This window comes from Peromyscus maniculatus, chromosome 7 (genome assembly GCF_049852395.1).
Source record: "Peromyscus maniculatus bairdii isolate BWxNUB_F1_BW_parent chromosome 7, HU_Pman_BW_mat_3.1, whole genome shotgun sequence".
Classification (NCBI taxonomy): Eukaryota; Metazoa; Chordata; class Mammalia; order Rodentia; family Cricetidae; genus Peromyscus; species Peromyscus maniculatus.
In genome coordinates, this window is record NC_134858.1 from 56,561,109 (window position 1) to 56,583,174 (window position 22,066).

The 22,066-nt window shown below is 38.4% G+C and overlaps 1 protein-coding gene across 2 annotated transcripts in view; it reads right to left on the reverse strand.

Moving 5' to 3' along the window:
- Arih1 (ariadne RBR E3 ubiquitin protein ligase 1) overlaps positions 1-22,066 on the reverse strand; it is a 99,373-nt gene that overhangs the window by 3,747 nt on the left and 73,560 nt on the right. The window contains exons 7-13 of one of the 2 annotated variants that reach the window (XM_076575366.1): positions 20,974-21,080; positions 16,400-16,442; positions 15,828-15,899; positions 13,418-13,548; positions 8,680-8,782; positions 2,835-3,095; positions 1,255-1,367 (exon numbers count right to left, since the gene is read on the reverse strand). In XM_076575366.1, the coding sequence (XP_076431481.1) occupies positions 1,255-1,367; positions 2,835-3,095; positions 8,680-8,782; positions 13,418-13,548; positions 15,828-15,899; positions 16,400-16,442; positions 20,974-21,080 (830 nt within the window). The remainder of the gene's footprint in view (positions 1-1,254; positions 1,368-2,834; positions 3,096-8,679; positions 8,783-13,417; positions 13,549-15,827; positions 15,900-16,399; positions 16,443-20,973; positions 21,081-22,066) is intronic. The other variant, XM_076575365.1, reaches the window with a different exon arrangement.

Here is a 22,066-nt window from a genome sequence, read left to right on the forward strand (position 1 = left end):
TGTGATGGGCCCTAGAAACAATGATTCAACCCCAAAGTTGCATAAATTATAAAGAGTTAATTTCAGCTGGGCAGTGGTGGCGCACATCTTTAATCCCAGCACCCAAGAGGCAGAGCCAGGCAGATCTCTGTGGGTTCAGGGCCAGCTTGGTCTACAAAGGGAGTTCCAGGATCCCCAGGGCTAGTAAACAGAGAAACCCTGTCTGAAAAAAACAAAAAACCAAACAAACAAAAAGTTAATTTCATGGGCCATCTATTCCCATCTATATAGTTCTGGTTAACTACAAAACACAAAGTGAAAATTGCAGTTATCGAAAGGAAGTGAAGTGAAGATACTGGGATTAAATCTCCAGGCCTTCCAACTTCCCAGTTCTTTACTACTATAAAAAAAAAAAAAAAAAAAAAAAAAAAAAGATACCAGAAGATGGAGAGATGGCTCAGTGGTAAAGAGCATTTCCTGCTTTTCCAGAGGATCCATGTTCCGTTCCCAGTACCCACATTTGGTGGCTCATAACAACTCCCTGTAACTTAACTCTAGCTCCAGGTAATATGTCCCCCTCTTCTGGTCTCTTTGGATACACATGTACATACTTACACAAAAATATACATAAATTAAAAAAATAAATCATTTCAGAAAGAGATACCCATTGGGAAAAAGTTTTATTTGAGGAACCATCCAATCTTGAACTGCTGTTTACCCCTGAGCTAAATTTCTCCCAAGATATAAAAGCTAACAAAAACTCTAAAAAGAATGCATAATTCACTTGCAAAGAACCATGACCCACAAGAGTTCCTGGATAAAAACCAACATCCCCTCATGCTAATAATAGCTACTTATTCCTTTTAAAGTCTTTCTTTCCTATGGTGTAGGGATTTCAAATGAAACAGAATCAGCCATTAGGGGGCTGGAGAGATGGCTCAGAGGTTAAGAGCACTGGGTGCTCTTCCAGAGGTCCTGAGTTCAATTCCTAGCAACCACATGGTGACTCACAACCATCTGTAATAAGATCTGGTGCCCTCTTCTGGCTTGCAGGCATACATGCAAGCAGAATACTATATACATAATAAATAAATAAATAAATCTTTTTTTTAAAAAAAGAATCAGCCATTAGAATACATGTCTAGATTCCTCTTCTACACTCCATCAGTAAGTATATTCTCTGCAATTTTTGGCCCAATAGACAGAGGGAATCTGGGAAACACAGAAGTACAGTCAACCATACAGAACCTCACCACTGGCAGATTTTATTCTCACCTGTACTTATCTTGGACTTTCTGCTTTATATCCTGCAGAGAATCTTGGGAAATATCTCGTTCGAGGTAACCCGAAAGCACCTCTGTGGCATTTTCTAGATCTGCTTGATTATTCTGAAAGAAAAAGAATATAAATTCTGGCTTCAAAGTCAAGCTAAAATATAACCCATTTAAGCTAGTTTGCTGACTATACACATACTTTCAACACTGATAGTCATTTTGACAAGTTGCTTAACTAGCTCTTTGGGGCTTTCACCTGTAATAACCTTTTTTTTTTTAAAATCCCAGAACAATTTTAAAAATGTTAGAAAAGATAAAGACTTACCTACTTACCTCTGGATGAATACTGAAAACAATATGAAAGTCTTTACATTGTTCTAGGTCTGAAAGCTGCTCTTTTTGAAAACTAAAAATTAAAACTTTCAAAATAAAAATCCAAACCCCCCCAAAACAAAACAAAACAAAACAAAACAAAACAAAAAACCAACCCTATTGTTGCCACATTTGGCTGCAGTCATTTTCATAAATTTAAGTATCTAGTTTTTGTTGTTATTGTTTTTAAAGACATGGTCTGCAGTGTAACCTTGACTGGCATAGAACTCTCTATGTAGGCCAGGCTGGCCTCAAACCAACAGAGATCTGTCTGCCTCTGCCTCAGAAGTTCTGAGATTAAAGGAATATGCCATAATATCCAGCTGAATAAATCTATTTCACATCATATGCAAGATCAGTATTCTATGCATCAATTTATGTTGTTGCCCTTTGTTGGAGTGAGTAGATATAGGGTTTAACTATGTAGTTCTGGCTGGACTAGAACCAGGCTATCTTTCAACTCAGAGAGATGTGCCTCCCTCTGCTTCCTGAATGCTGGGATTATAGGCGTGATCCATCAAGCCTTGCTCTTCTCTATTTTAGAAGAGAGTGGAGTACTTATCATTCTGGATATTATGAGGCTTAAGTGACACAATTCATATAAATTGATTGTTCAGCACCTGGCACATCTAAGCTCTCAATAAGCACACAACTGGCCTTGATATTAGAAATTAACATGGTAGTTATCTTTAGTGTTGACATGATGGCTAAAATAGTAGGCTTTTAGCAGTAAAGGTTTTTCAAATAAAAACATTGTAAAATTGATGCACAAGCTGGGTGGCACAAGCCTTTAATCTCAGTACTCAGGAGGTAGAGAGATCTCTGTGAGTTTGAGAACAGCCTGGTCTACATAGCTAAACCCTCCTGTCTCAAAAATAGAAGACAAAACAAACAAAAACTCCAGAAAAGAAAAAAGGGAAAACCACCAGGGGAGAAGGAAGAGATAAGTCAGCGTAAGCCATGATAAAAGCCAATGCTAAACCATGATAAAAGTAAAAATTCCAATTGAGGGCTGACTACAGAGCCAGCACGGTTCATTAGCTGGCTAAACCACATCATTTCAATGCCGCTTAGTTTAACAATGAAGGTTTTCTATCTTTCTAGTAAGGACTATTTTTTTAACCTACTTTTTTTTTTTTTAATAGAAAGGGTTTAACTCTGTTCTATGAAACAAGGTAGTCTTCCTCCCTGTCCAGGAACTTGTCCTACCTCAAAGATAATGGACTGGTTATTCTTTTTGAGGTAGAAGGCGAAGACATAAGTGTACATGAGTGTGGCACGACACTGGCAGAGGACATCGACTGCTTTCTTCAGGAACTGCACCTCGATCCAGGACATGTTGTGCTGCTGCATCTCCTCCATCTTCTGCTTCACCTGAGCATACAGCTTATGTTCAAAGCGTAGACTCTGCATGTGGTTCATATAGCGATTACAGTAGAACAGGTACCTCTGCAGGGCTGCCCGAGATCGCTGCCCGAGTAAGAAAAAGAAAGGTCTTTTAATTATGACATACATAGCCTACACAAAAGCTGGTGTCTAAGCTACAGTGTAATAGCACCTCACACACTAAAATAGCTCATTACTCGAAAGGGCAAAGATAACCAAGAGTTGGCAGTGGAGTGAAGGGAACTGTATGAATGTAAATCAGTAGAAGGCCCTCAAAAAAACTAAAATATACTAAGCCTGTATAGAAATATATATACTATACAATCTTGACTTCTATGAAGAATCTAAAACCACTGAACTCAGAGAAGTAGAGAGTAAAATGATGATACCGGGGAGAGACCCTGTCAATAATGCATTGTGTATTCAAAAGTAACGGAGTAAATGGCAAATGTCTAACCATAGAAAATGATTAGGTACCCAAGGTGACAAAATAATTATCTATATTTAAATATCCATCAACTTTATACACATATTAAAACACTATCTGTGAGTTTATATGATTTTTGACTAAAACTGCTAATTAAAATTTCCTATATTTGCTGATAAAATAGAACAGTAATTTAGAATTAATCTTAATTTAAAATTAAAACTAAAGCCATATATAGTTACCTTTGTTATTTAACACTGTTCTGAATGCCTTACTATAGATTCCATACAGCAGCCATGAGCCACATATTTGTCTATTTTAATTCAACATTAAAATATCTGTTCTACATTAATGACCAACAAATTAAACAATGATGATAGAGTATTTTTCCCATTACAAAAAGAGTTCTCTTGGATAGCACTCTACAGCAGATGCAAAGAGACAGAAAACCAGAGACAGCTGTGTATATTGCTGGTGGCTGAACCCTAAGATTAGTGCAAGCTACGCAAATTTACTGACAACCCAGCCCTTGAAACCAAGTATTTTTAAGTAGAAAACTACCCCCGGGCAAAAAAGGCATCATATAGCTCCTAAGACAATGTAACTCAAGGAGGCAGTACAATCAACTAAGTGTTTTTTTAAAAAAATATATTTTTAAATTACTTTATCTGTATGTCTATGAATCACTTGTGTGCCTGGTGCCCAAAGCAGCCAGAATAGGGCATCAGATTCCTGAGAATTGAAGAGTTACAGGAGGTTGTGAGCTACTATGTAGGTGCTGGAAACTAAACCCGGATTTTCTGGAAGAACAGCCAGAGAGTTCTTAACCACTGAGCCATCTCTCCAGCCCTCATCTATCTAAATGTTCAATGTTCTTCTTGCCGAGTCTGAATTTGTTTAAATTTATAAACTGACTAAGTAGGTAGACTCATCTACCCAGAGTTCCAGGGACAGCTATACAGTGAGCATAGCTCACTGAAGGTTAATGAGGTTTAGTCAAGGATAGCTACCAACTGTTTTTATCTAAGCAAAGTTATTTGGAACACAGTCAAATTCATCTATTAAAGCCTATGGTTTCCTTAGCAGTAAGGGAGAAAACACTTGAGTAATCACAGTGGAGATCACCCAGTCTGCAGGTATTATTTGATTCATACCCCAGTGCTGGGAATCAAAGCCTTGCCCATGCTGGGCAAACTCTACCCCGGAGACTCAACCCTCCCACCTTTTCCCCCCCTTTTTACATCATCCTCCACTTTTTGCGTGTGCGTGTACATATGCACACGCATATGCCAGCAGGAGGTCAGAGTTAACTTTCAGGAATCAGTTCTCTCTTTCCACACTGTGGATTCAAAGGATCAAATGCAAGTTTATCAAATTTGTATAGCAAACATTTTTACTTACTGAGCAATCTCAATGGGCTTATCTTCCCCAACCCCAACAGGTGTATGTGTGTGTAGAATGTATGCGTGTCTAGAGATAAAGTTCACGTAGTGTGTCTTTCTGGATCACTATTTATTAAGGCATGGACTCTCACTGAACACAGATCTTGTTGATTCTGGCTAATGTAGCCGGGCAGCTAGCCACAAGAGTCCTGTTTCTGCCTCAATGCTGGGATCACAGGCAATTGCCATGTGGATGCTGAATTTGGGGCCATGCTTTTTTAAAGTAATGTTTTAAACACTGAGCCATCTCTCTGGTTCTCCCAATACACACAACCACACACCCCTTTTAAAAAAGAGTATCACTAAACTGCTCAGGGTGGCTTTTAACTTCTCTCTGTAGCTCAGCCAGACCTTGTATTCATAATGTTCCTGATTCACCCTTTGAGTAGCTGTGGTTTTATTTAACCCTCCACAGAGAAGGATTACTGACTTCCAAAGACAGAAGAAAATTCAAATTTTTACCACTGTCAGCACAACAGAGCTTGAACTTTTCTACAACACAAAGCACTCAAAATACCACCAATGATCTTTCTGGACTGTATACCAAATTTCTAATACTTCTGAAGACTAACAATAACCCAAAAGGTCAGCATGTTAAGAGTGGAGAGCATAAAGAATAATCAAAAGGTTAAAAATAAGCATGTAATGGTACATGGCCATCAAATAAATAATAACAGTGATATGAAATCTTTCCCTATGCCCCAACAGCAGTATAAGATTCTAGAATGGTCTAATTTGTGAAGTACAAGCTATAAACCCCTACTTTAAAGGACTTAGAAAGGGATTTTACCAGCAAACAAATGAAGAGCAGCTGACTTCAACGGCCCACTCCAGGAATAGATAGATCATGTATTTTGATGGTACTATGGGCTGAATGTGGTTTGTCTCAGGCAAATTCATATTGAGACTTAATTTTCTGTATGATGGTACCGAATGGTGGGGTCTTCAAAACAAAAGATCAGTGCTAAATATGATCTCTAGATCTAATCGGTCTACTATTCATTCAGAATTCATGGTAACTAGGAAAATACAGTGCCACCCACTGTATTTGCCATCAGGAAAAAACATTTCTTTGTATTTAAAGGAATTATCAAAACTATATAGAAAAATGTATAGCATTGTTCTTCAAAAGGATTTTTTTTTTTTTTTTTTTTGGTTTTTCGAGACAGGGTTTCTCTGTGTAGCTTTGCGCCTTTCCTGGAACTCACTTTGTAGACCAGGCTGGCGTCGAACTCACAGAGATCCGCCTGGCTCTGCCTCCCGAGTGCTGGGATTAAAGGCGTGCGCCACCACTGCCCGGCCTTCAAAAGGATTTTAAACAATCATGATTTCTAATAAGTCATAAAAATAAGCTAAGCTTTAAAACAAATAAACAAACAAACAAAAGCACAACAGTAAAACAGGAAGCTAGAGAAAGCAGGACTGCCACTAATAATTTATAAATCAGAATTATACAAAGTGACTGTACTGGCTAATTTTAAGTCAACTTGACACAAGCTAGAGTCATTGAGAGGAGGGAGTCTCAACTGAGAAAATGCCTCAATAATATCGGGTGTAGGAAAGCCTGTAGGGATTTTTCTTAATTAGTGATCAAAGGGGGGAGGGCCTCTACATTAGCTCCTGTCTCAGGTTCCTGCTCTGGTTTGAGTTCCTGCCCTCACAGCTTTAGAAGATGAACTGTTATACGGCAATAAGAGTGAAATAAAGCCTTTCCTAGCAAGTGGCTTTTTGTAATGGTGTTTAATCATAGCAAGAGTAATCCTAACTAAGACAGTGATCCATCTTATATTAACATCCAAGGACCATTAAATGGGAGTGAAGTAGAGGTATCAAATTATTAGTAGACCACAGAAATATTTTGTTTTTTTTGAGTCAGGGTCTCTCTATGCAGTTCTGGCTCTCCTGAACTTTTTATGTAGACCAGGCTGGCTTTGAACTCACAGAAATTCTCTTGCCTGTTTGTGCTGGAATTAAAGGTGTGAGCCACCATGCCTTTTTAAGTAATAAAAATGATGATGATGATGATGATGATGATGATGATCACATCAACTCAGCACAGGAGATGTAGCTCAACTGGTAGAATCTTTGCCCTGCAATACAGGAATCCCTGGGTTCTATCCTTTGCACCACATAAACAAGAAACAGTGGTATATCATTTCACTATCTACAAAATTAAATGAATATAAATAATTTCACTGATTTGTGATTTGATTTGGTTATATAGCTGTACAGAAATAAGATATTTGCAAATGGTTTTACATTCACATATTTAAATAATACTGTAGTGAATATATTTAAATCAGCACAGTAATTTGTGAGAATTTTTCTATTCTTTGAAAGGACTAAAATAGTATGCATGTAATTCCAGTACTTTGAATCCAAACTGAGCTGGACAGTTAAAACATTTCTCGCTGAGCAGTGGTGGCACATGCCTTTAATCTCAGCACTTAGGAGGCAGAAAAACCCTGTCTTGAAAAACCAAGACTCAGAAAACAAACCACCTAAACTATATCCCCCTAAAGGACCAAAATAGCACAAATATCTGTGAAACATTCATCATTTGCAATTATAAAAAAAGACAGTACCTTTATTTCTACCAATATGGGAGTGTATCGTAATATGTATTGGGGGCATTTTTTTTTTAAAATTAGAAATGATTGAGGTCTGTGTGTGTTGAGTGAGAGGTTTCTTGCTGGACTCAAAATTGAGATCCTCCAAAGCCTCCAGAGTGTTGGATTACAGGCACACAGCAATATGCCAGGCCTAGAAAATTTAAAGAAATGCCTTTAAGAACAAATAATAACAAACATGCAATCCATGTTTTGGATTGTATCCAGCTTGGAAGACCATTTAGCATTTTTTTGTCTCTAGGAATTTCAATAATGAACGACCAAATGAAAACTCAATGTTTTTACAACTACTATTAAAATTACAAGGTTATGCCTTTAATCCCAGCACTCGGGAGGCAGAGCCAGGCGGATCTCTGTGAGTTCGAGGCCAGCCTGGGCTACCAAGTGAGTTCCAGGAAAGGCGCAAAGCTACACAGAGAAACCCTGTCTCGAAAAACCAAAAAAAAAAAAAAAAAAAAAAAATTACAAGGTTAAAAAAAAGTATTATAAACCCAAACCTATTGTCTGGATCCTTTCCTAAAAACAGGTCATTTCTCTATGTCAGGAGACTCCTGAGGGGTCTGTTTCAAATCAGCTCACTTATCAGAACTACATGAACAATGAGGTAAAAACAAAACAAAGTGAAAGTAAGTGACACACTGTGTGCTCTATACAGAATAGCAGCAGTTCATGAACAACTGCTGGTCTCTTATTCTCCTTTCTGAATGAGCAGAATGCAGAGGTGAGTGTTGATACCATAAACACCACCGGGACCTGAAAATATCCAACTAAGAGCTCAACTAAAACAAAGGAAACAACAAGACTAACCTTATGGAGGAGGAGGATTGGCAGACCCCTGTAATCTCAGACTTGGGAAGCTGAGATTTGGAATTCAAGGTAAAAAGCAAGAGCTTGTCTCAAAATCAACGAACCAATAGCAAAACAAAAAAGACTGAGCAAAATGCACATGCCTATATCCAGCAGTCAGGAAGAAGCAGCAGAAGGATCAATGAGTTTGATGCCAATCTGAGCTACAGTGCCGTTCTCAGAAAACAAAAATACGAATATGCCTAATAAATATCCTAAGAGTCCCTTTAGGATTGTAAGCAGACATCTAGGATTTATTGGAGTGTCTATCTAAAAATAATTCAGAACTGAATGCTTCTACAAAGTTACCCTGAAAAACGTGCCTTGGGGATTCTGAGCCAGTGCTGCCCTGCCATGGCTGCACTCACCTCTTGGGCATCTCTTGCGGCCTTTGCATCATCCTCATTATAGCGGTTACAGTTGTACCTTAAAGAAAATTAAGAGGATTTCAGAAAGCCATAAATCAATTAAAAAAGGAACAGAATGTAGCATTTCAACTTGGACTAAGAGATTATCTAGAACCAATATTCTACTTTACAACAGATAAACTGAAATGTCAAAACACCCAGGGTTCTATTGTTATAATGGCAGAACTACAAGGCTAAATAAAGCACACTGGGAGGGTTGAACATAATCAACACCTAGTATTTTGGTTGTCTAGATGGAATACTAGATCACTTCTCCATGATGTAATAAGAAATTCCACACCTTCTGGGTAACCCATCCCAAACCAGCTAAGCTACAACCACCAGAAACCACTGCATTATAGAGTTTATGTTTACTACTTATAGTCTGAACTTCAAATTCTGTTTCTGAAGAGATCACCTTATCTCCTAAGCCATCTGTTACTCATTGTATCTCTCCTTTCATAAACCAGAGAACCAACAATCAGCAAATTACTCTTTAAGAGATGCTGTGCTGTATGTACTTTTACACACTGTTATGACCTATTAACTGTCACTGAAAACTGAATGATACATAAAAAAGGAGGGAACAAGCCCAGAGAAATCAACTCAGAGTGGAAATGATTGGTACTTCTTTTGTCCTTGTTACTATGTATCTTTTGTTGTTGTTGTTGTTGTTTACACAGGCTCTCACTATCCCTAGCTAGCTTGAGACCTGCTATGTAGACCAGGTGGACCCAAAACTCAAGAGATCTGCCTAGCACTGGTCTTCAAGTGCTGGGATTAAGGTTACATGCTACCACACCTGGCTACGATGTTATCTTCTATGAGAGACTACACTCTGATTGTGGCTATATATATATATATATATATATATATATATATGCTTAACTATCCACCAGCAATGGACTTTCAAAGAGTGATTCAGAGTTAATACGTAGAGGCAGTTCAGTTAGCAGGAAGCTAAAAGCTAACATGCTGCAAAGTCTGTTAACAGTGAACCTTTTAGAGCTAAAGGAAGCCTTTTAAAAACCCCATTCCTCCCTCCATACCCCCACCCCCGCCGCCAAAAAAAGTTGAATTTAAATGTTAAAAGTGAATTGTATGGGGCTCAAGAGATGGCTCAATAGCTAAGAGCACTTGCTACTCAAAAGGACCAGAGTTTATTCCCAGCATACAATGTGAGCAGCTCAAAACATTCTGGAACTCCAATTCCAAGTTATTTAATGCCCTCTTCTGGCCTTTTGTGGACAGCTGTTGAAATTGAGTGACCATGTGTGTGACAGATGCATATTCATAGAGACAGACACAGACACACACAGACACACACACACACACACACAAAGTAAATCTAAAACTGAGTTGTTGTACAAACTTACCAACATTTTTAGAATTGTTTTTTGAATACACGTGTGCACGTGGTGCTAAGAATTGGATTTAAAGCCTCTTGCACACTAAGCAAATGCTCTCTCTGCCACTGAGCTGTATCTTCAGCCCTTCAGAACTGTACTGGTGTCTATGTATTTGTAGGCACACATAATATACAAACCCTCATTATCTTTGATTTTACCAAATGTGTATCAGAAAGCAATGCTGAGAGAAGTGTTTGTCTATGTATGTGTTTGTCTATGTGTGTGTGTGTGTGTGTTCAATACCTTTCTTTGACTTACATGTTTGAGTAACAGATGGCTTTGGAGATAAGATAGCTCTTACGAAAATGTACCAGAAAGCAGAAGGAAGTAGGGTAACCTTTCATGAAACTTTTAAAGATATTTAAAAGTTCCCCTAAGGAAAATGCAAATTTATTATGGTTACTGCAAGAAATGGCCAATCAATCCCAAATATCTTTGCCTATTTTTACTGAATAGGCTACAAATTTCAGTCTCCAATGAAATATTCTACTGAAATATGGTTCAGATATAGTTTTTAGGTATGGTATAGAATTAAATCAGAAATGTGAATTTATACTTTTAATTGCTTAATCTTTGATACTAGCCGATTGCCTATTTCCCACAATTGGTCTTAGAGTAACAGGTAATTTATCTGGGTAAGGGAGATTTAATGTTAATTTTCACCTGATCATTCAATGTTCTTTTCTTGATGCACTAGTATGCTTAATGTAATTGGAAGATCTCTGCTCTTGTTATCTCTTGGTTAACTATTAAAATTCTTTTCTTCCTATCTCCTAAACCTCACAACATTCCCTTGTAGTTTGTTTTTGAGATATGGTCTGTCTATGTAACTCAGGCTGGCCCAGAACTATTTATGCAACCCAGGCTAGGCCATCCTTTAGAGATGCACCTGCCTCCTGAGTGCTGGAATTAAAGGTGTGTGCCACCATATCCACTCTTTGCAATACTTTTTAAAATGTATTTTAAAGCACCATCTTAACACAGGCTTTTTCCTCCCGAAACTATTAAAGATTTTAAGGCTAGCAAAAGTAAATATTTAGTATCTACATATATTTCTTTTTTTGTTTGTTTGATTTTGTTTCTGTTTTTCCAGACAGGGTTTTGCTGTATGGATTTGGAGCCTGTCCTGGAACTCACTCTGTAGCCCAGGCTGGCCTTGAACTCAGAGATATCTGCCTAGCTCTGCCTCCCGAGTGCTGGGATTAAACGCGTGTGCCCACCACCGCCTGGCTCTACCTATATTTCTAACTCTTCTAACTCAAATAACTGATTGTGCTACTTGGAATACTGTTATGATAAAGGCATTTTAAAACATACAGAAAAACAAAGGATACATTTGCAAGTAAGTATAAAGGCATGGCCCTTTCACCCAGGTCATCATTCAGCCTGTGGTAGTGCTTTTGCTTTGCATAACTTAATTAAAATCTGAGTCATGATGAGAGATGTCATCAAACTCAAAGGTCTTGAAAAACTCTTCTTTATTCCCCACTTCTCTAGGCTTGCATAAAAAAATATACAGTGTCCTTATTATAGTTTCTGGAAACCCCTAAGTTTGCTATCATGAGAGACAGGAGGGGAGGGGGGTGGGGGTAAAGGAGGAAGAGGTAGCCCCCTTTAATCCCAGCACTTGGGAGGCAGAGGCAGGTAGATCTCTGAGAGTTCTGGCAAGTCTGATCTACAGAGCAAGTTCCAGGACAGCCAAGGCTACACAGAAAAACTCTGACTCAAAAAAATCCCACAACCTTTAAGCCAGGTGAATCTCTGTGAGTTCAAGGACAGGCTGGCCTACAAAGCGACATCTAGGACAGGCACCAAAACTAAACAGAGAATCCCCACAAAACCAAAACAAACAAACAGAATCTGTCTTCAGTTGACAATGGCATAACTTCTTTATTTACCAATAACAAATTAGATTTTCCTTAGAATTAGTTTCAGAAGTGAACCCTATTATCATTCTTCCAATTGCTATAACTAATACAGGTTCCAATTAAATTAAAAGCAAATGCCTAACTTTTGTATTAAGTTCCTATTTCCTTTATCTTGTCTTGAACCTGCATGCCCCCTCCCATCCAATCTCCACAGAGCACTGTAATTATTTGACAATCTGTAAGGACACAATACAGACAGACCCTTTTCATCTAACCATGTTACTTTAACTTAAACCCTCACAATATCCAAACTATTTTATACCACAGTTCTATTTCCTAACTTTCCCTATCCCCCACAACTTACTGGAGGAAGGGGGATCAAAAGAAAGTAGGAAGGTAACACAAACATTTTCATTTCAACAGGGTATGTGCTTAGCTCCTGTTTCTCAATCAACCTCATCTAAAATTTTCTCAAACTCATCTAAAATTTAACTTGCATTTTCTCAAATAAACAGGCATATCACAAAATTATCTATTAGTACAGAAAGAAATGGAATGACGCCATTTAACACAGAGAGCAAAAAGTATCTGAAGATAATTCCCAACTGTACTGAACACAAACAGAAGTCTTTATCCTTGTCATTATTCCCTAAATGATACTGTTTAAAGAACAATCACTGTGTGCTAGGTATTATAAGTAATCTATATACATGCAAATACTATACTAGTGTATATAGTGGCCATAATGATGCTCAGATTTTGGTATCCAGAGTGCATCCTGGACCCCATCTCCAATGGATGCACACATATCTAACATTAACTCTCAGTCATGAAGAACTTATAACATTGCACAATAAAGGCCCATTTGAAGAACTGTAGGTAATTCTTCCAAATAGAAACGCAAGCCTATTTCAAAGAGAGGCTAAAAATAAAGATTTTTGCTCAATAGCTTTCCAATTATTAAAGACAACAAAACTTGTTTAATGATGTTGTAGGGTAAGGAAAACACACAGGTTAAATTTCTGTACATAAACTCTAGTTTACAATGTCTACCTAAAGGATGTATCAGACACTGTAACTAAAAATTAAAATCATGAACTTAAAACATTACTCTACCTCCGTTCAGTGTTGCTTTTACTTTGTTTCCAACTTTAATTAATGAAAATATCAACCCAAAGGTTTGTCTCAATTATTAATTCCTGTGAGAAATATCACTACCTAATCCCTCTCTATGGCTATCTTGAACATATTCCTCTACTGAAACGACATATTGTTTATTTAGCTCAAGTCAAATGATAATCAAAGGCAGAAGTATCATTTATATGTGGTATACATCCCATAATTATGTGAACATACTCTACCATTTGTCCAACCTACCAGGCAGATCCATGTGGTTCCCAAGGGCCAAGACACACCCAGCAAAACTCTGCTTTACAGTTCTGGTTACGACAAACCATGTGATTACAACCGCCATCCTTCTCAATTGTGACATGGCATTTGGGACATTCCTATGGAAAAAAACTATAAAGTTGGTGTCAACGCTACACTAAGCTGTATTGCTACCACTGAGGAGAGAAGCCAGTTCGAGATTTCATTTATTTATTAGAGTTAATACACATAAGTAATAAATACCATTAAATATAACCTGTATCATTATTACTGGGTTTTAACAAATACAACAATGTAATGCTTCTTTTTTTTTTTTTAGTATTTATTTTTATTTATATGTATGTCTGTGTGTTTGTCATCTGTATGCAGCTGCCTGTGGAGACCAGAAGAAGGCATCAGATCTCCTGGAGCTGGAATTATAGAAAGTGATGAGCCACCATGCAGGTGGGAATTGAACTCAGGTCCTATGGAAGGAAGAGGAGCCAGTGCTCTCAGGTGCTGAACCATCTCCACCCCAGTGAAAACCAATCAAAATATTTTTAATCAGACACACTAAGTTTGATTAAAACTTTGAAGTTAATTATTTTACTCATTGTAACACAGTTTAGTACCACTTAGCTGTAGAGTACTTTCTATCCTTTGGCACTGTTCTCAGAGTTTTATATGCAGCATAAACATTGTAACAATGCTACTTATTCCTGTTGGTCACATGAATAAAAGACAAAATAGAAATAACAAGGAAACTAATTCTAGGTCACATAGGATCCATATACGGGTAATCTGGCCCTGACTTCCAAATTGAATTCATACTGAGGCTCACAACTTCTGCTTTTGTTTTTATGTACTTTTAAAAACTTTCGTTGTTGTTGAGACAGGGTCTCTCTATAAAGCCCTGGCTGTACTAGAACTCACTATTTAACTAGGCTGGCTTCAAACTCAAAGTGCTGGGATCAATGGTGTGAGCCACAATACTTTAAATTTGAGTGGCATGGACAGTGTGCACACACTTGTGCGAAAGATGACACTAGGGAGTCCTATAACATAGCTCTCAGCCTTATTCCTCTCAGACACTCTCAATGAGGTCTTCAAGTTCAGCTAAGCTGGTTGACCACTGAACTCCAGGGAATCCACTGTCTCTGAAACACAGCACTGGGGGTTACATGGCCACAGCTGCCTTTCATTTGGGTATCAAGGATCTGAACTCAGGTCTTCCTACTTGAGCAGCAAACACATCTTCTCAGCCCTTGTTTTTATATTTTCCTACAAAGTCTTGTGTAACTTTGTGCTGGTGTTGAACTTCTGATACCTGCCTCCACTTCTGCAGGGCTGACATTACAGGTTGTGTCCCCATATTCAGTTTCTATCGTGTTTAGGATCCAGACCAGGGCTCTGTGCCTGTTAGGCGAGCTCTCTACCAACTGAGCTACATTCACAGTGCCAAAGAGACTGAATTTACAACTAGCTTCATTAATAACATACTTCAAAATAAAAATAAGGACTACTACCATCGGTCCACTTTCAATTTTTCACATAAGTCATATTTTAGATGTATATCATAAAGTAGAATCAGAGAATCACTTCTGTTAGACTTACTTTACACAATCAAAACATAAAATTAGTTACTCTGTTTAAATCCTGGCCTCTAAAGATGGACTTCTAAAAAGTAAAACTGAGAAATTTAAAGTAGAAAATGACAATAGCTGGTGACACAGGTCAGGGGCTAAGGGTACTTGCCATCAAGCAAGTACAGGTTCAATACACTGTAGCTACAGAGTGGAAAGCAAAAACTGATTCCTGTAAGTGGTTCTCCCCTGACCTGGACATGAGCATATACATGCACACTAAATAAAAATGATTTTAAAAAAGGGCCTTTAATCCCAGCACTCAGGAAGCAGAGCCAGGCAGATCTAGATCTCTGTATCTTTGAGGCTGGCCTGGTCTACAGAGCGAGATCCAGGATAGGCACCAAAACTACACAGTTTTAGAAACCCTGTCTCGAAAAACAAAAACAAAAACAAAAAAAAATGTAAAAAAAAAAAAGAAAAGAAAAGAAAAAAATGAGTATTAGGTCAATATAAATGAACTGGATGGAGAATCCTCAAATCTAGCTTAGCAAAATTAGCTTGTTCTACAGGAAATTCCTGTTTTTACAATAAAAGTAGAGCACTATGCATACTGCCTTAGAGCTGCTCAATAACAAATACCTGAAAGTAATTAAGGAACCAATAGACAACCATTGGGGATAGGGTGGATAAAAGCTATTGTAAGGCTCATACCAACATAAACTCACACTGCTTTTGCTAATGCTTATATAAACACCTATCCTTCACCACGTTCTTTTCAACAGTTTGGGGATGGGGTTGAAGGGGGGGGGGGGGGGACACATGGATGGACCAACCTTTGTGTTAGCTGCAATCCAATTAGAAGTTTCACTGTCATCATCACACTTTTTAATCCACTTCTTCAACCACTATTTGAAAATAACAATCATTAGAATATAACTAAGAGCTTAAGAATAGCAGCTTATTTCAGCACTTAAACAAAGACAAGCTTTAAATGTGAGAGTCAAAAAGGAATAGATTATCATTAGTCATATTTTCAAAGCAGGAAAATTTGTAGCTATAAAAGCTCATTTATATAAGATCAAGAATTTTATGTAAGAATTTTGTCTGGTTAAAGTGGAGATGGGAGGCTGGAATCTTGAGGAAAAGTCAAACTATAACGTTATTCCTCCCAAAACAAAGTCTGACACCAGCGCTGCTCCACTCACAGATATTCTAAGAATAAGCAGGAACTTGACACTCTAAAGAACACACTTAGAATACCTGTAAATGATCACTAGAAATAAAAAGGGCAGAATAAAATCTTCTGTTTGCTAATACAAAGTCATCAGCTGTTATCTTTAATCGAATCTTATAAATGTACTGACCTGTTATTAAGAAAAACAAAGCAAAAAGAAAGAAAGCTCACCTTACATTTAACAGGATCATGCCAATTTTCGCCACAGTTAAAGCTAGTAAAGGACACAAAGAGTTTAGATAAATAATACTGCTTACTGTAAGTAAACAACTCAACCATTTCATACTCTTCAGTTCTCTAGTATTGTCAGGAAATTCTAAATGACTGGCAAATACCAATGCAAGTAATGTGTCCATTTATTTTACAGTGAATTTTTTCAGAATGAGTGTGTTCTAGGACCAGCATATAATAGGTACTCATTATGTATGAAATGAGAATGACTAGAAGCATAAAGACATGCCCTGATAACAACACAGTAACTGTTGTTAGAATGTCTCACTTGATTGTACTGAGAAGCTTTTAGTAGTGTTTCACCAAATATAATTCTATCTTCATACACTAAGTACTCCAACTGAAGAACAAATCCTGCATTTGCAGGATGATTCACAATTTCATACTAATATACAGTAAACAATACATGAGACAAAAATGGGGCCATCTTTGCAAAATGTGAGTAGATTAAACTCAGGCCCGTAGAGAAAAGTGGCACTGGCCAATCTATTAAAAAACAAAAAACTCGCCGGGCGGTGGTGGCGCACACCTTTAATTCCAGCACTCGGGAGGCAGAGCCAGGCGGATCTTTGTGAGTTCGAGGCCAGCCTGGTCTACAGAGCGAGATCCAGGAAAGGCGCAAAGCTACACAGAGAAACCCTGTCTCCAAAAACAAAAACAAAACAAAACAAAAAAAAAAACAACTCATGGTGGCTCACATCTGTAATTCTGCACTAAGCACATGTATGCTTACAGGGTAGGGGTGTAAATGAAGGAAACATAAATGCTTATGAAAAAACAACTTGATGATGGACTAGCATGGTAGCCTATATAAAATCCCAGGCCCCAAGAAGAATAGAGAATTCAAAGCTAGCTTGCACTATAGTAACGCCCTTCATCAAAAATGGGTGGGTGGAGGGCAGGAATAGCACAGGCCACACAAACAGTATGTCCACTAGTGTGGAGTCCACCAGGCTCTGATGGATTGTTCCAAACTCGTGGCCACACAGAAGGAGCTCAGTGAGTCACAAGGTAAGATGTGAATGTGGGAAAGGGATTCTAGGGATGCAGTGGGAAAGGGTGATAGGGACAGGAGGGACATGTGACAGGGCAGAGGGGGCAGAAAAATCAAAATGTACTATATATGCATAAAATGGTCAAAAAATAAGTTTAGTAAAACGTACACAAAATGAAATTGATGATTATCAAGTAATTTGTAAGAAAGATAAAAAAAAAGGCCAAAAAAGAACTAAAGAGGTTAAGGAAATGATTATTTCTCTAACAAGGTAGATAAGGAATCCGATGGAACAGGGTACCAAGGAGCTTCAAATGTATGCCACATTTCATTTCCTAACAGAAAGACAACACAAGGGCTGGAGAGACGGCTCAATGAGTAAGAGCATGTGTTGCTCTTGCAGACGACCCAGGTTTGACTGCCAGCATCCACAGGATGGCTGACAACCAACTCCAGTTACAGGGATCTGATGCCCTCTTCTGGCCTTTGGGGGCACTGAACATATGTGGTATACAGACATACATCTAAGAAAAAACTGATACACATAAAGAAATCTAACTGTAGTAAATACTTTTTACCAAAGAGAGAGATGTTTCTTATTAATTTCATCTTCTTGTCTGTTACAGAGGGGAGATCTGTGTGGGAGGAGGACCTTGTTTGAAGCAGGGTCTCTCTTCCATGGTGGTGCTCACTGCACACTCTACACAAGCAGAGCTGGCTCACAAACTCCAGGGAGTCTCTTGGTTTTGCCTCCCATCACCATAGGAGAACTGAAGTACAGGTGGATGGATGCTGGGGTGCCCAGCTTTATGTGGTTCTGGGACTCAGGTCCCTGACTCTTGCAGAGTAAGCACTTTACACACGGAACCATCATCTCCCCAGGTCACAGGGTTAAACCCTAAACAGTAAGGCATTGTTATCTTTATCAATACAATTTGCATTGTATACATGCTTACATGTTTGTGAATTTATTTGCTCTTGGGGGATATTGATTTATTCTATTGGTATTTTTAAAGAATTAGAACAATACTGAAATACCTACCAACAAAACATCTATTGAGCTGGGCGGTGGTGGCACACACCTTTAATCTCAACACTTGGGAGGCAGGGTCAGGCGGATCTCTGTGAGTTTGAGGCCAGCCTGATTTACAGAGCAAGATCGAGGACAGGCACCAAAACTACAGAGAAACCCTGTCTTGAAAACAAAACACCACATCTGGTGGTAGTTCCAGTTCTCTCCTTTTCTTTAAAAAGACTAAGACCATTTTACCTTTCTGCTATATTCTGCATGTGCCCCACCCTGATTTCAATGTTGAAACCTAATCATCAGTGTGACAGTATTAAAAGGTAGGGGCTGTTGGGTATGATGGTGCATGTCTTTAATCCCAGCACCTGGAAGGCAGAAGCAGGTGGATCTCTCTCTCTCTCTCTCTCTCTCTCTCTCTCTCTCTCTCTCTCTCTCTCTCTCTCTCTCTCTCACACACACACACACACACACACACACAACCTAGGGGTGCTTGTAAGGTGATTATGTTATGAGGGTTGTATTCATGAACAACACAATAAAGAGATGGAGACGGTTGTATTGTTCCTTCCACCACGTGAGATTATTCACAAGATATCCTCTCTATAGCAAAAAGCAGACCTATACCAACACAAGTAACCCACAAGCACACTGACCCAGGACTTCCAAGCTTGAGAAATAAATTCCTATTGTGTAAATACTAGATTATCTTGGTATTCTGTTATAGGAAAATTGGTATGAGCGGTGAGGAATGCTCTTTTTAACAAAGCCTAAAATGAGGAAGCAGAATTGGAACTCAATAATAAAAGGATTTGGGATGTGTGTTAGAAAAAGAATGCATTATCTTGAATAGACTATTCCAGGGTGATTGTGGTGAAACTTGATCATGAAAAAAGAGGTGCAGAGAAAGTCCCAGTCATCTTAAAAGAATAACAGTCCGAAATAGAATGTGTGTGGACCTAAAGCCAATAAAGGTCATTCTGATGATGTCTCTTGATAAAAATGAGGAACATGCTATTGCAAACTAGAATACCACCGTTCATTGTAAAAAGTAGAACCTGACTTAACTGTTTTTATGCAAGGTAGAATATATGAACAATGAAACTTAATATCAAATATTGATATTTTGAATATTGTTGAAACATTGTTGAAGATGCAGCTTGGCCTCTAAATGCAAAGATGGACTTAGAGATGAATTATTAATGAAAAAGAATAAGAACTTTCAAACTAGGAAATTCCCAGGCTATCCACAGAGGAAAAGAAAGTCAGCTAAACACTTCAGAGACACTAAGATATCCCCTAATATTTGATGTTAAAAAATCTCTGATAAAGAAAATCTAGTGTCCAGACAAAGGAAAAATATACTACAGAACTCTTAAGGCCCAAATTACCAAGAAAGTTGGCTCAAACAACCAAAATTAACTACATTTTCTTATAAGATAAAAACTTGTTGGGGGGGTAGGAGGAGGTGGGATCTGTGGGTGGTATGTAGAGTGAGTAGAAAATTTCTTTTTTTTTTTTTTTTTTTTTTTTTTTGGTTTTTCGAGACAGGGTTTCTCTGCGTAGTTTTGCGCCTTTCCTGGAACTCACTTGGTAGCCCAGGCTGGCCTCGAACTCACAGAGATCCGCCTGCCTCTGCCTCCCGAGTGCTGGGATTAAAGGCGTGCGCCACCACCGCCCGGCTGAAAATTTCTTAATAAAGGAAAACAACAAAACATAAATAAATACAAGATTACAAAAAAATCTTGTCTAAATCAAGGAATTTTTTTGTTTTTAAATAAACTGCATATTATTTATTCCTTAGTCAATGACAATATAAAGGTAGAGAGCAAGAGCCAGATAGAACAAAATACTACATGACGACAGCAATCTGGACCAGAGAGAAGGCTCAGTGGATAAGCGTTGCCAACTAAGCTTTGACTGGAGTTTGATTCCCCAAGACACCACCACACCATCACCAAGCACACACATGAGCACCTAAGTACCACACACATACACTCACACTTGAGTTTTCTGAGTGTTGAAACAAAAGGCAATTAACCCAGATTTCTCTCATTAAAAGTTAAAATGAAATACAAAGAAAACTATGATTATAGCTTTATTTTCCCTTGATGAACAATACATTCAGCAGGTGTGGTGGTATATGCTTAACCCAGAACTTGGGAGGCTGAGGAAAAGTATGAACGTGAATTTGAGGCTATGAAACTATAAAATCAGACTGCCTTCAAACAAAACGCGCTCTCGCTCTCTCTCTCTCTCTCTCTCTCTCTCTCTCTCTCTCTCTCTCTCTCTCTCTCTCTCTCTCTAAGATAAAAGGCATCTTGGAAAGAAGAAAAAAATTTCAAGATGTGATTTCTATCTTAACTTAAAAAAACTATACACTATTTCTTAACTAGTATCACTTATCTCCCAGCATGAAGTGTTCCCCTATTTTATTACCAAGAGAAAGTAGAAACCCTCCATTCGCTTCACTCATTTAGGAAATTACTTGCTTACCAAAACTGGCGCCCACACTTGCAGCGAACAGGTTTCGCATCAGGATATTGGACTTTAACAACATGGTGGCAATCTGGGGCAGGACACCACTTTAACAGTCGGTTGCACTGAAACACAAGTTAGAAAATCTTAAAAATGATAGCAAGTTAAACTACACAAATTATTAACATCTAGTATAAGGTCAAAAGAGAGGAGACAAAACCATACAAAGCCTGCCACAGTCTTGTACAATAGTCTTCCAAGTGTAATATTTTCTCATTACAATTACCCCCCCCCCCCCAGCAGAGGACCAAACCCAGGGCCTTGTGCTTGCTAGGCAAGCGCTCTACCACTGAGCTAAATCCCCAACCCCAATTATCATCTTTTAATGAGAAATGAGTGTTAGTTTTTCTCCATATGGGTAAGATATATGATATTTCTATTTCACTTTGTTAAAAATGTGGCAGGTTAGCAGGGCAGTGGTGGTAATTCCTTTAATCCCAGCACTTGAGAGGCAGAGGTAGGTGGATCTCTGTGAGTTCAAGGACAGCCAGGGCTGCACAGAGAAAACCTGTCTCAAAAAACCAAAACCAAAAACAGAAAGAGAAGAAAGGGGGCGGGGGAGAAGAGAGAGAGAGAGAGAAAAAAAGGAGAGAAAGAAAGAAAAGAGGGAGGGGGAGGGGAGGGGAGAGAGAAGTAGCAGGTTACACTCACTAAAGATTTTTCAATGTTAAACAATCCTTCCAACTTGTTTATTTCAGTTCTTGGAATACAGTTTGGGACCACACATTAAGCAAGTGCTTTGGCAACTGAGCTACATCCCCTATTCGAGAGTATCTAGTTTGCTGGTTCATTATTTGTTTGCTTTGGTTCTAGGTACCTTATACCTGCTAGGAAAGCCTTTTACCAAAGTGGTATCCCCAGATCCTCACAGGATGACTCATTTTTAAAAACATGAACTCATCTATAAAACTATTTTTCATTCTACAAATCCCACTGAGACTTAAACAGTATCACTCCTTAACCCAGGCTTGCCTCCAGACTTATGGCAACCCTCCTACCTCAGGCCTACAATTTCTGAGATTACAGGATTAAGCAACCATGTGCCAGCTTA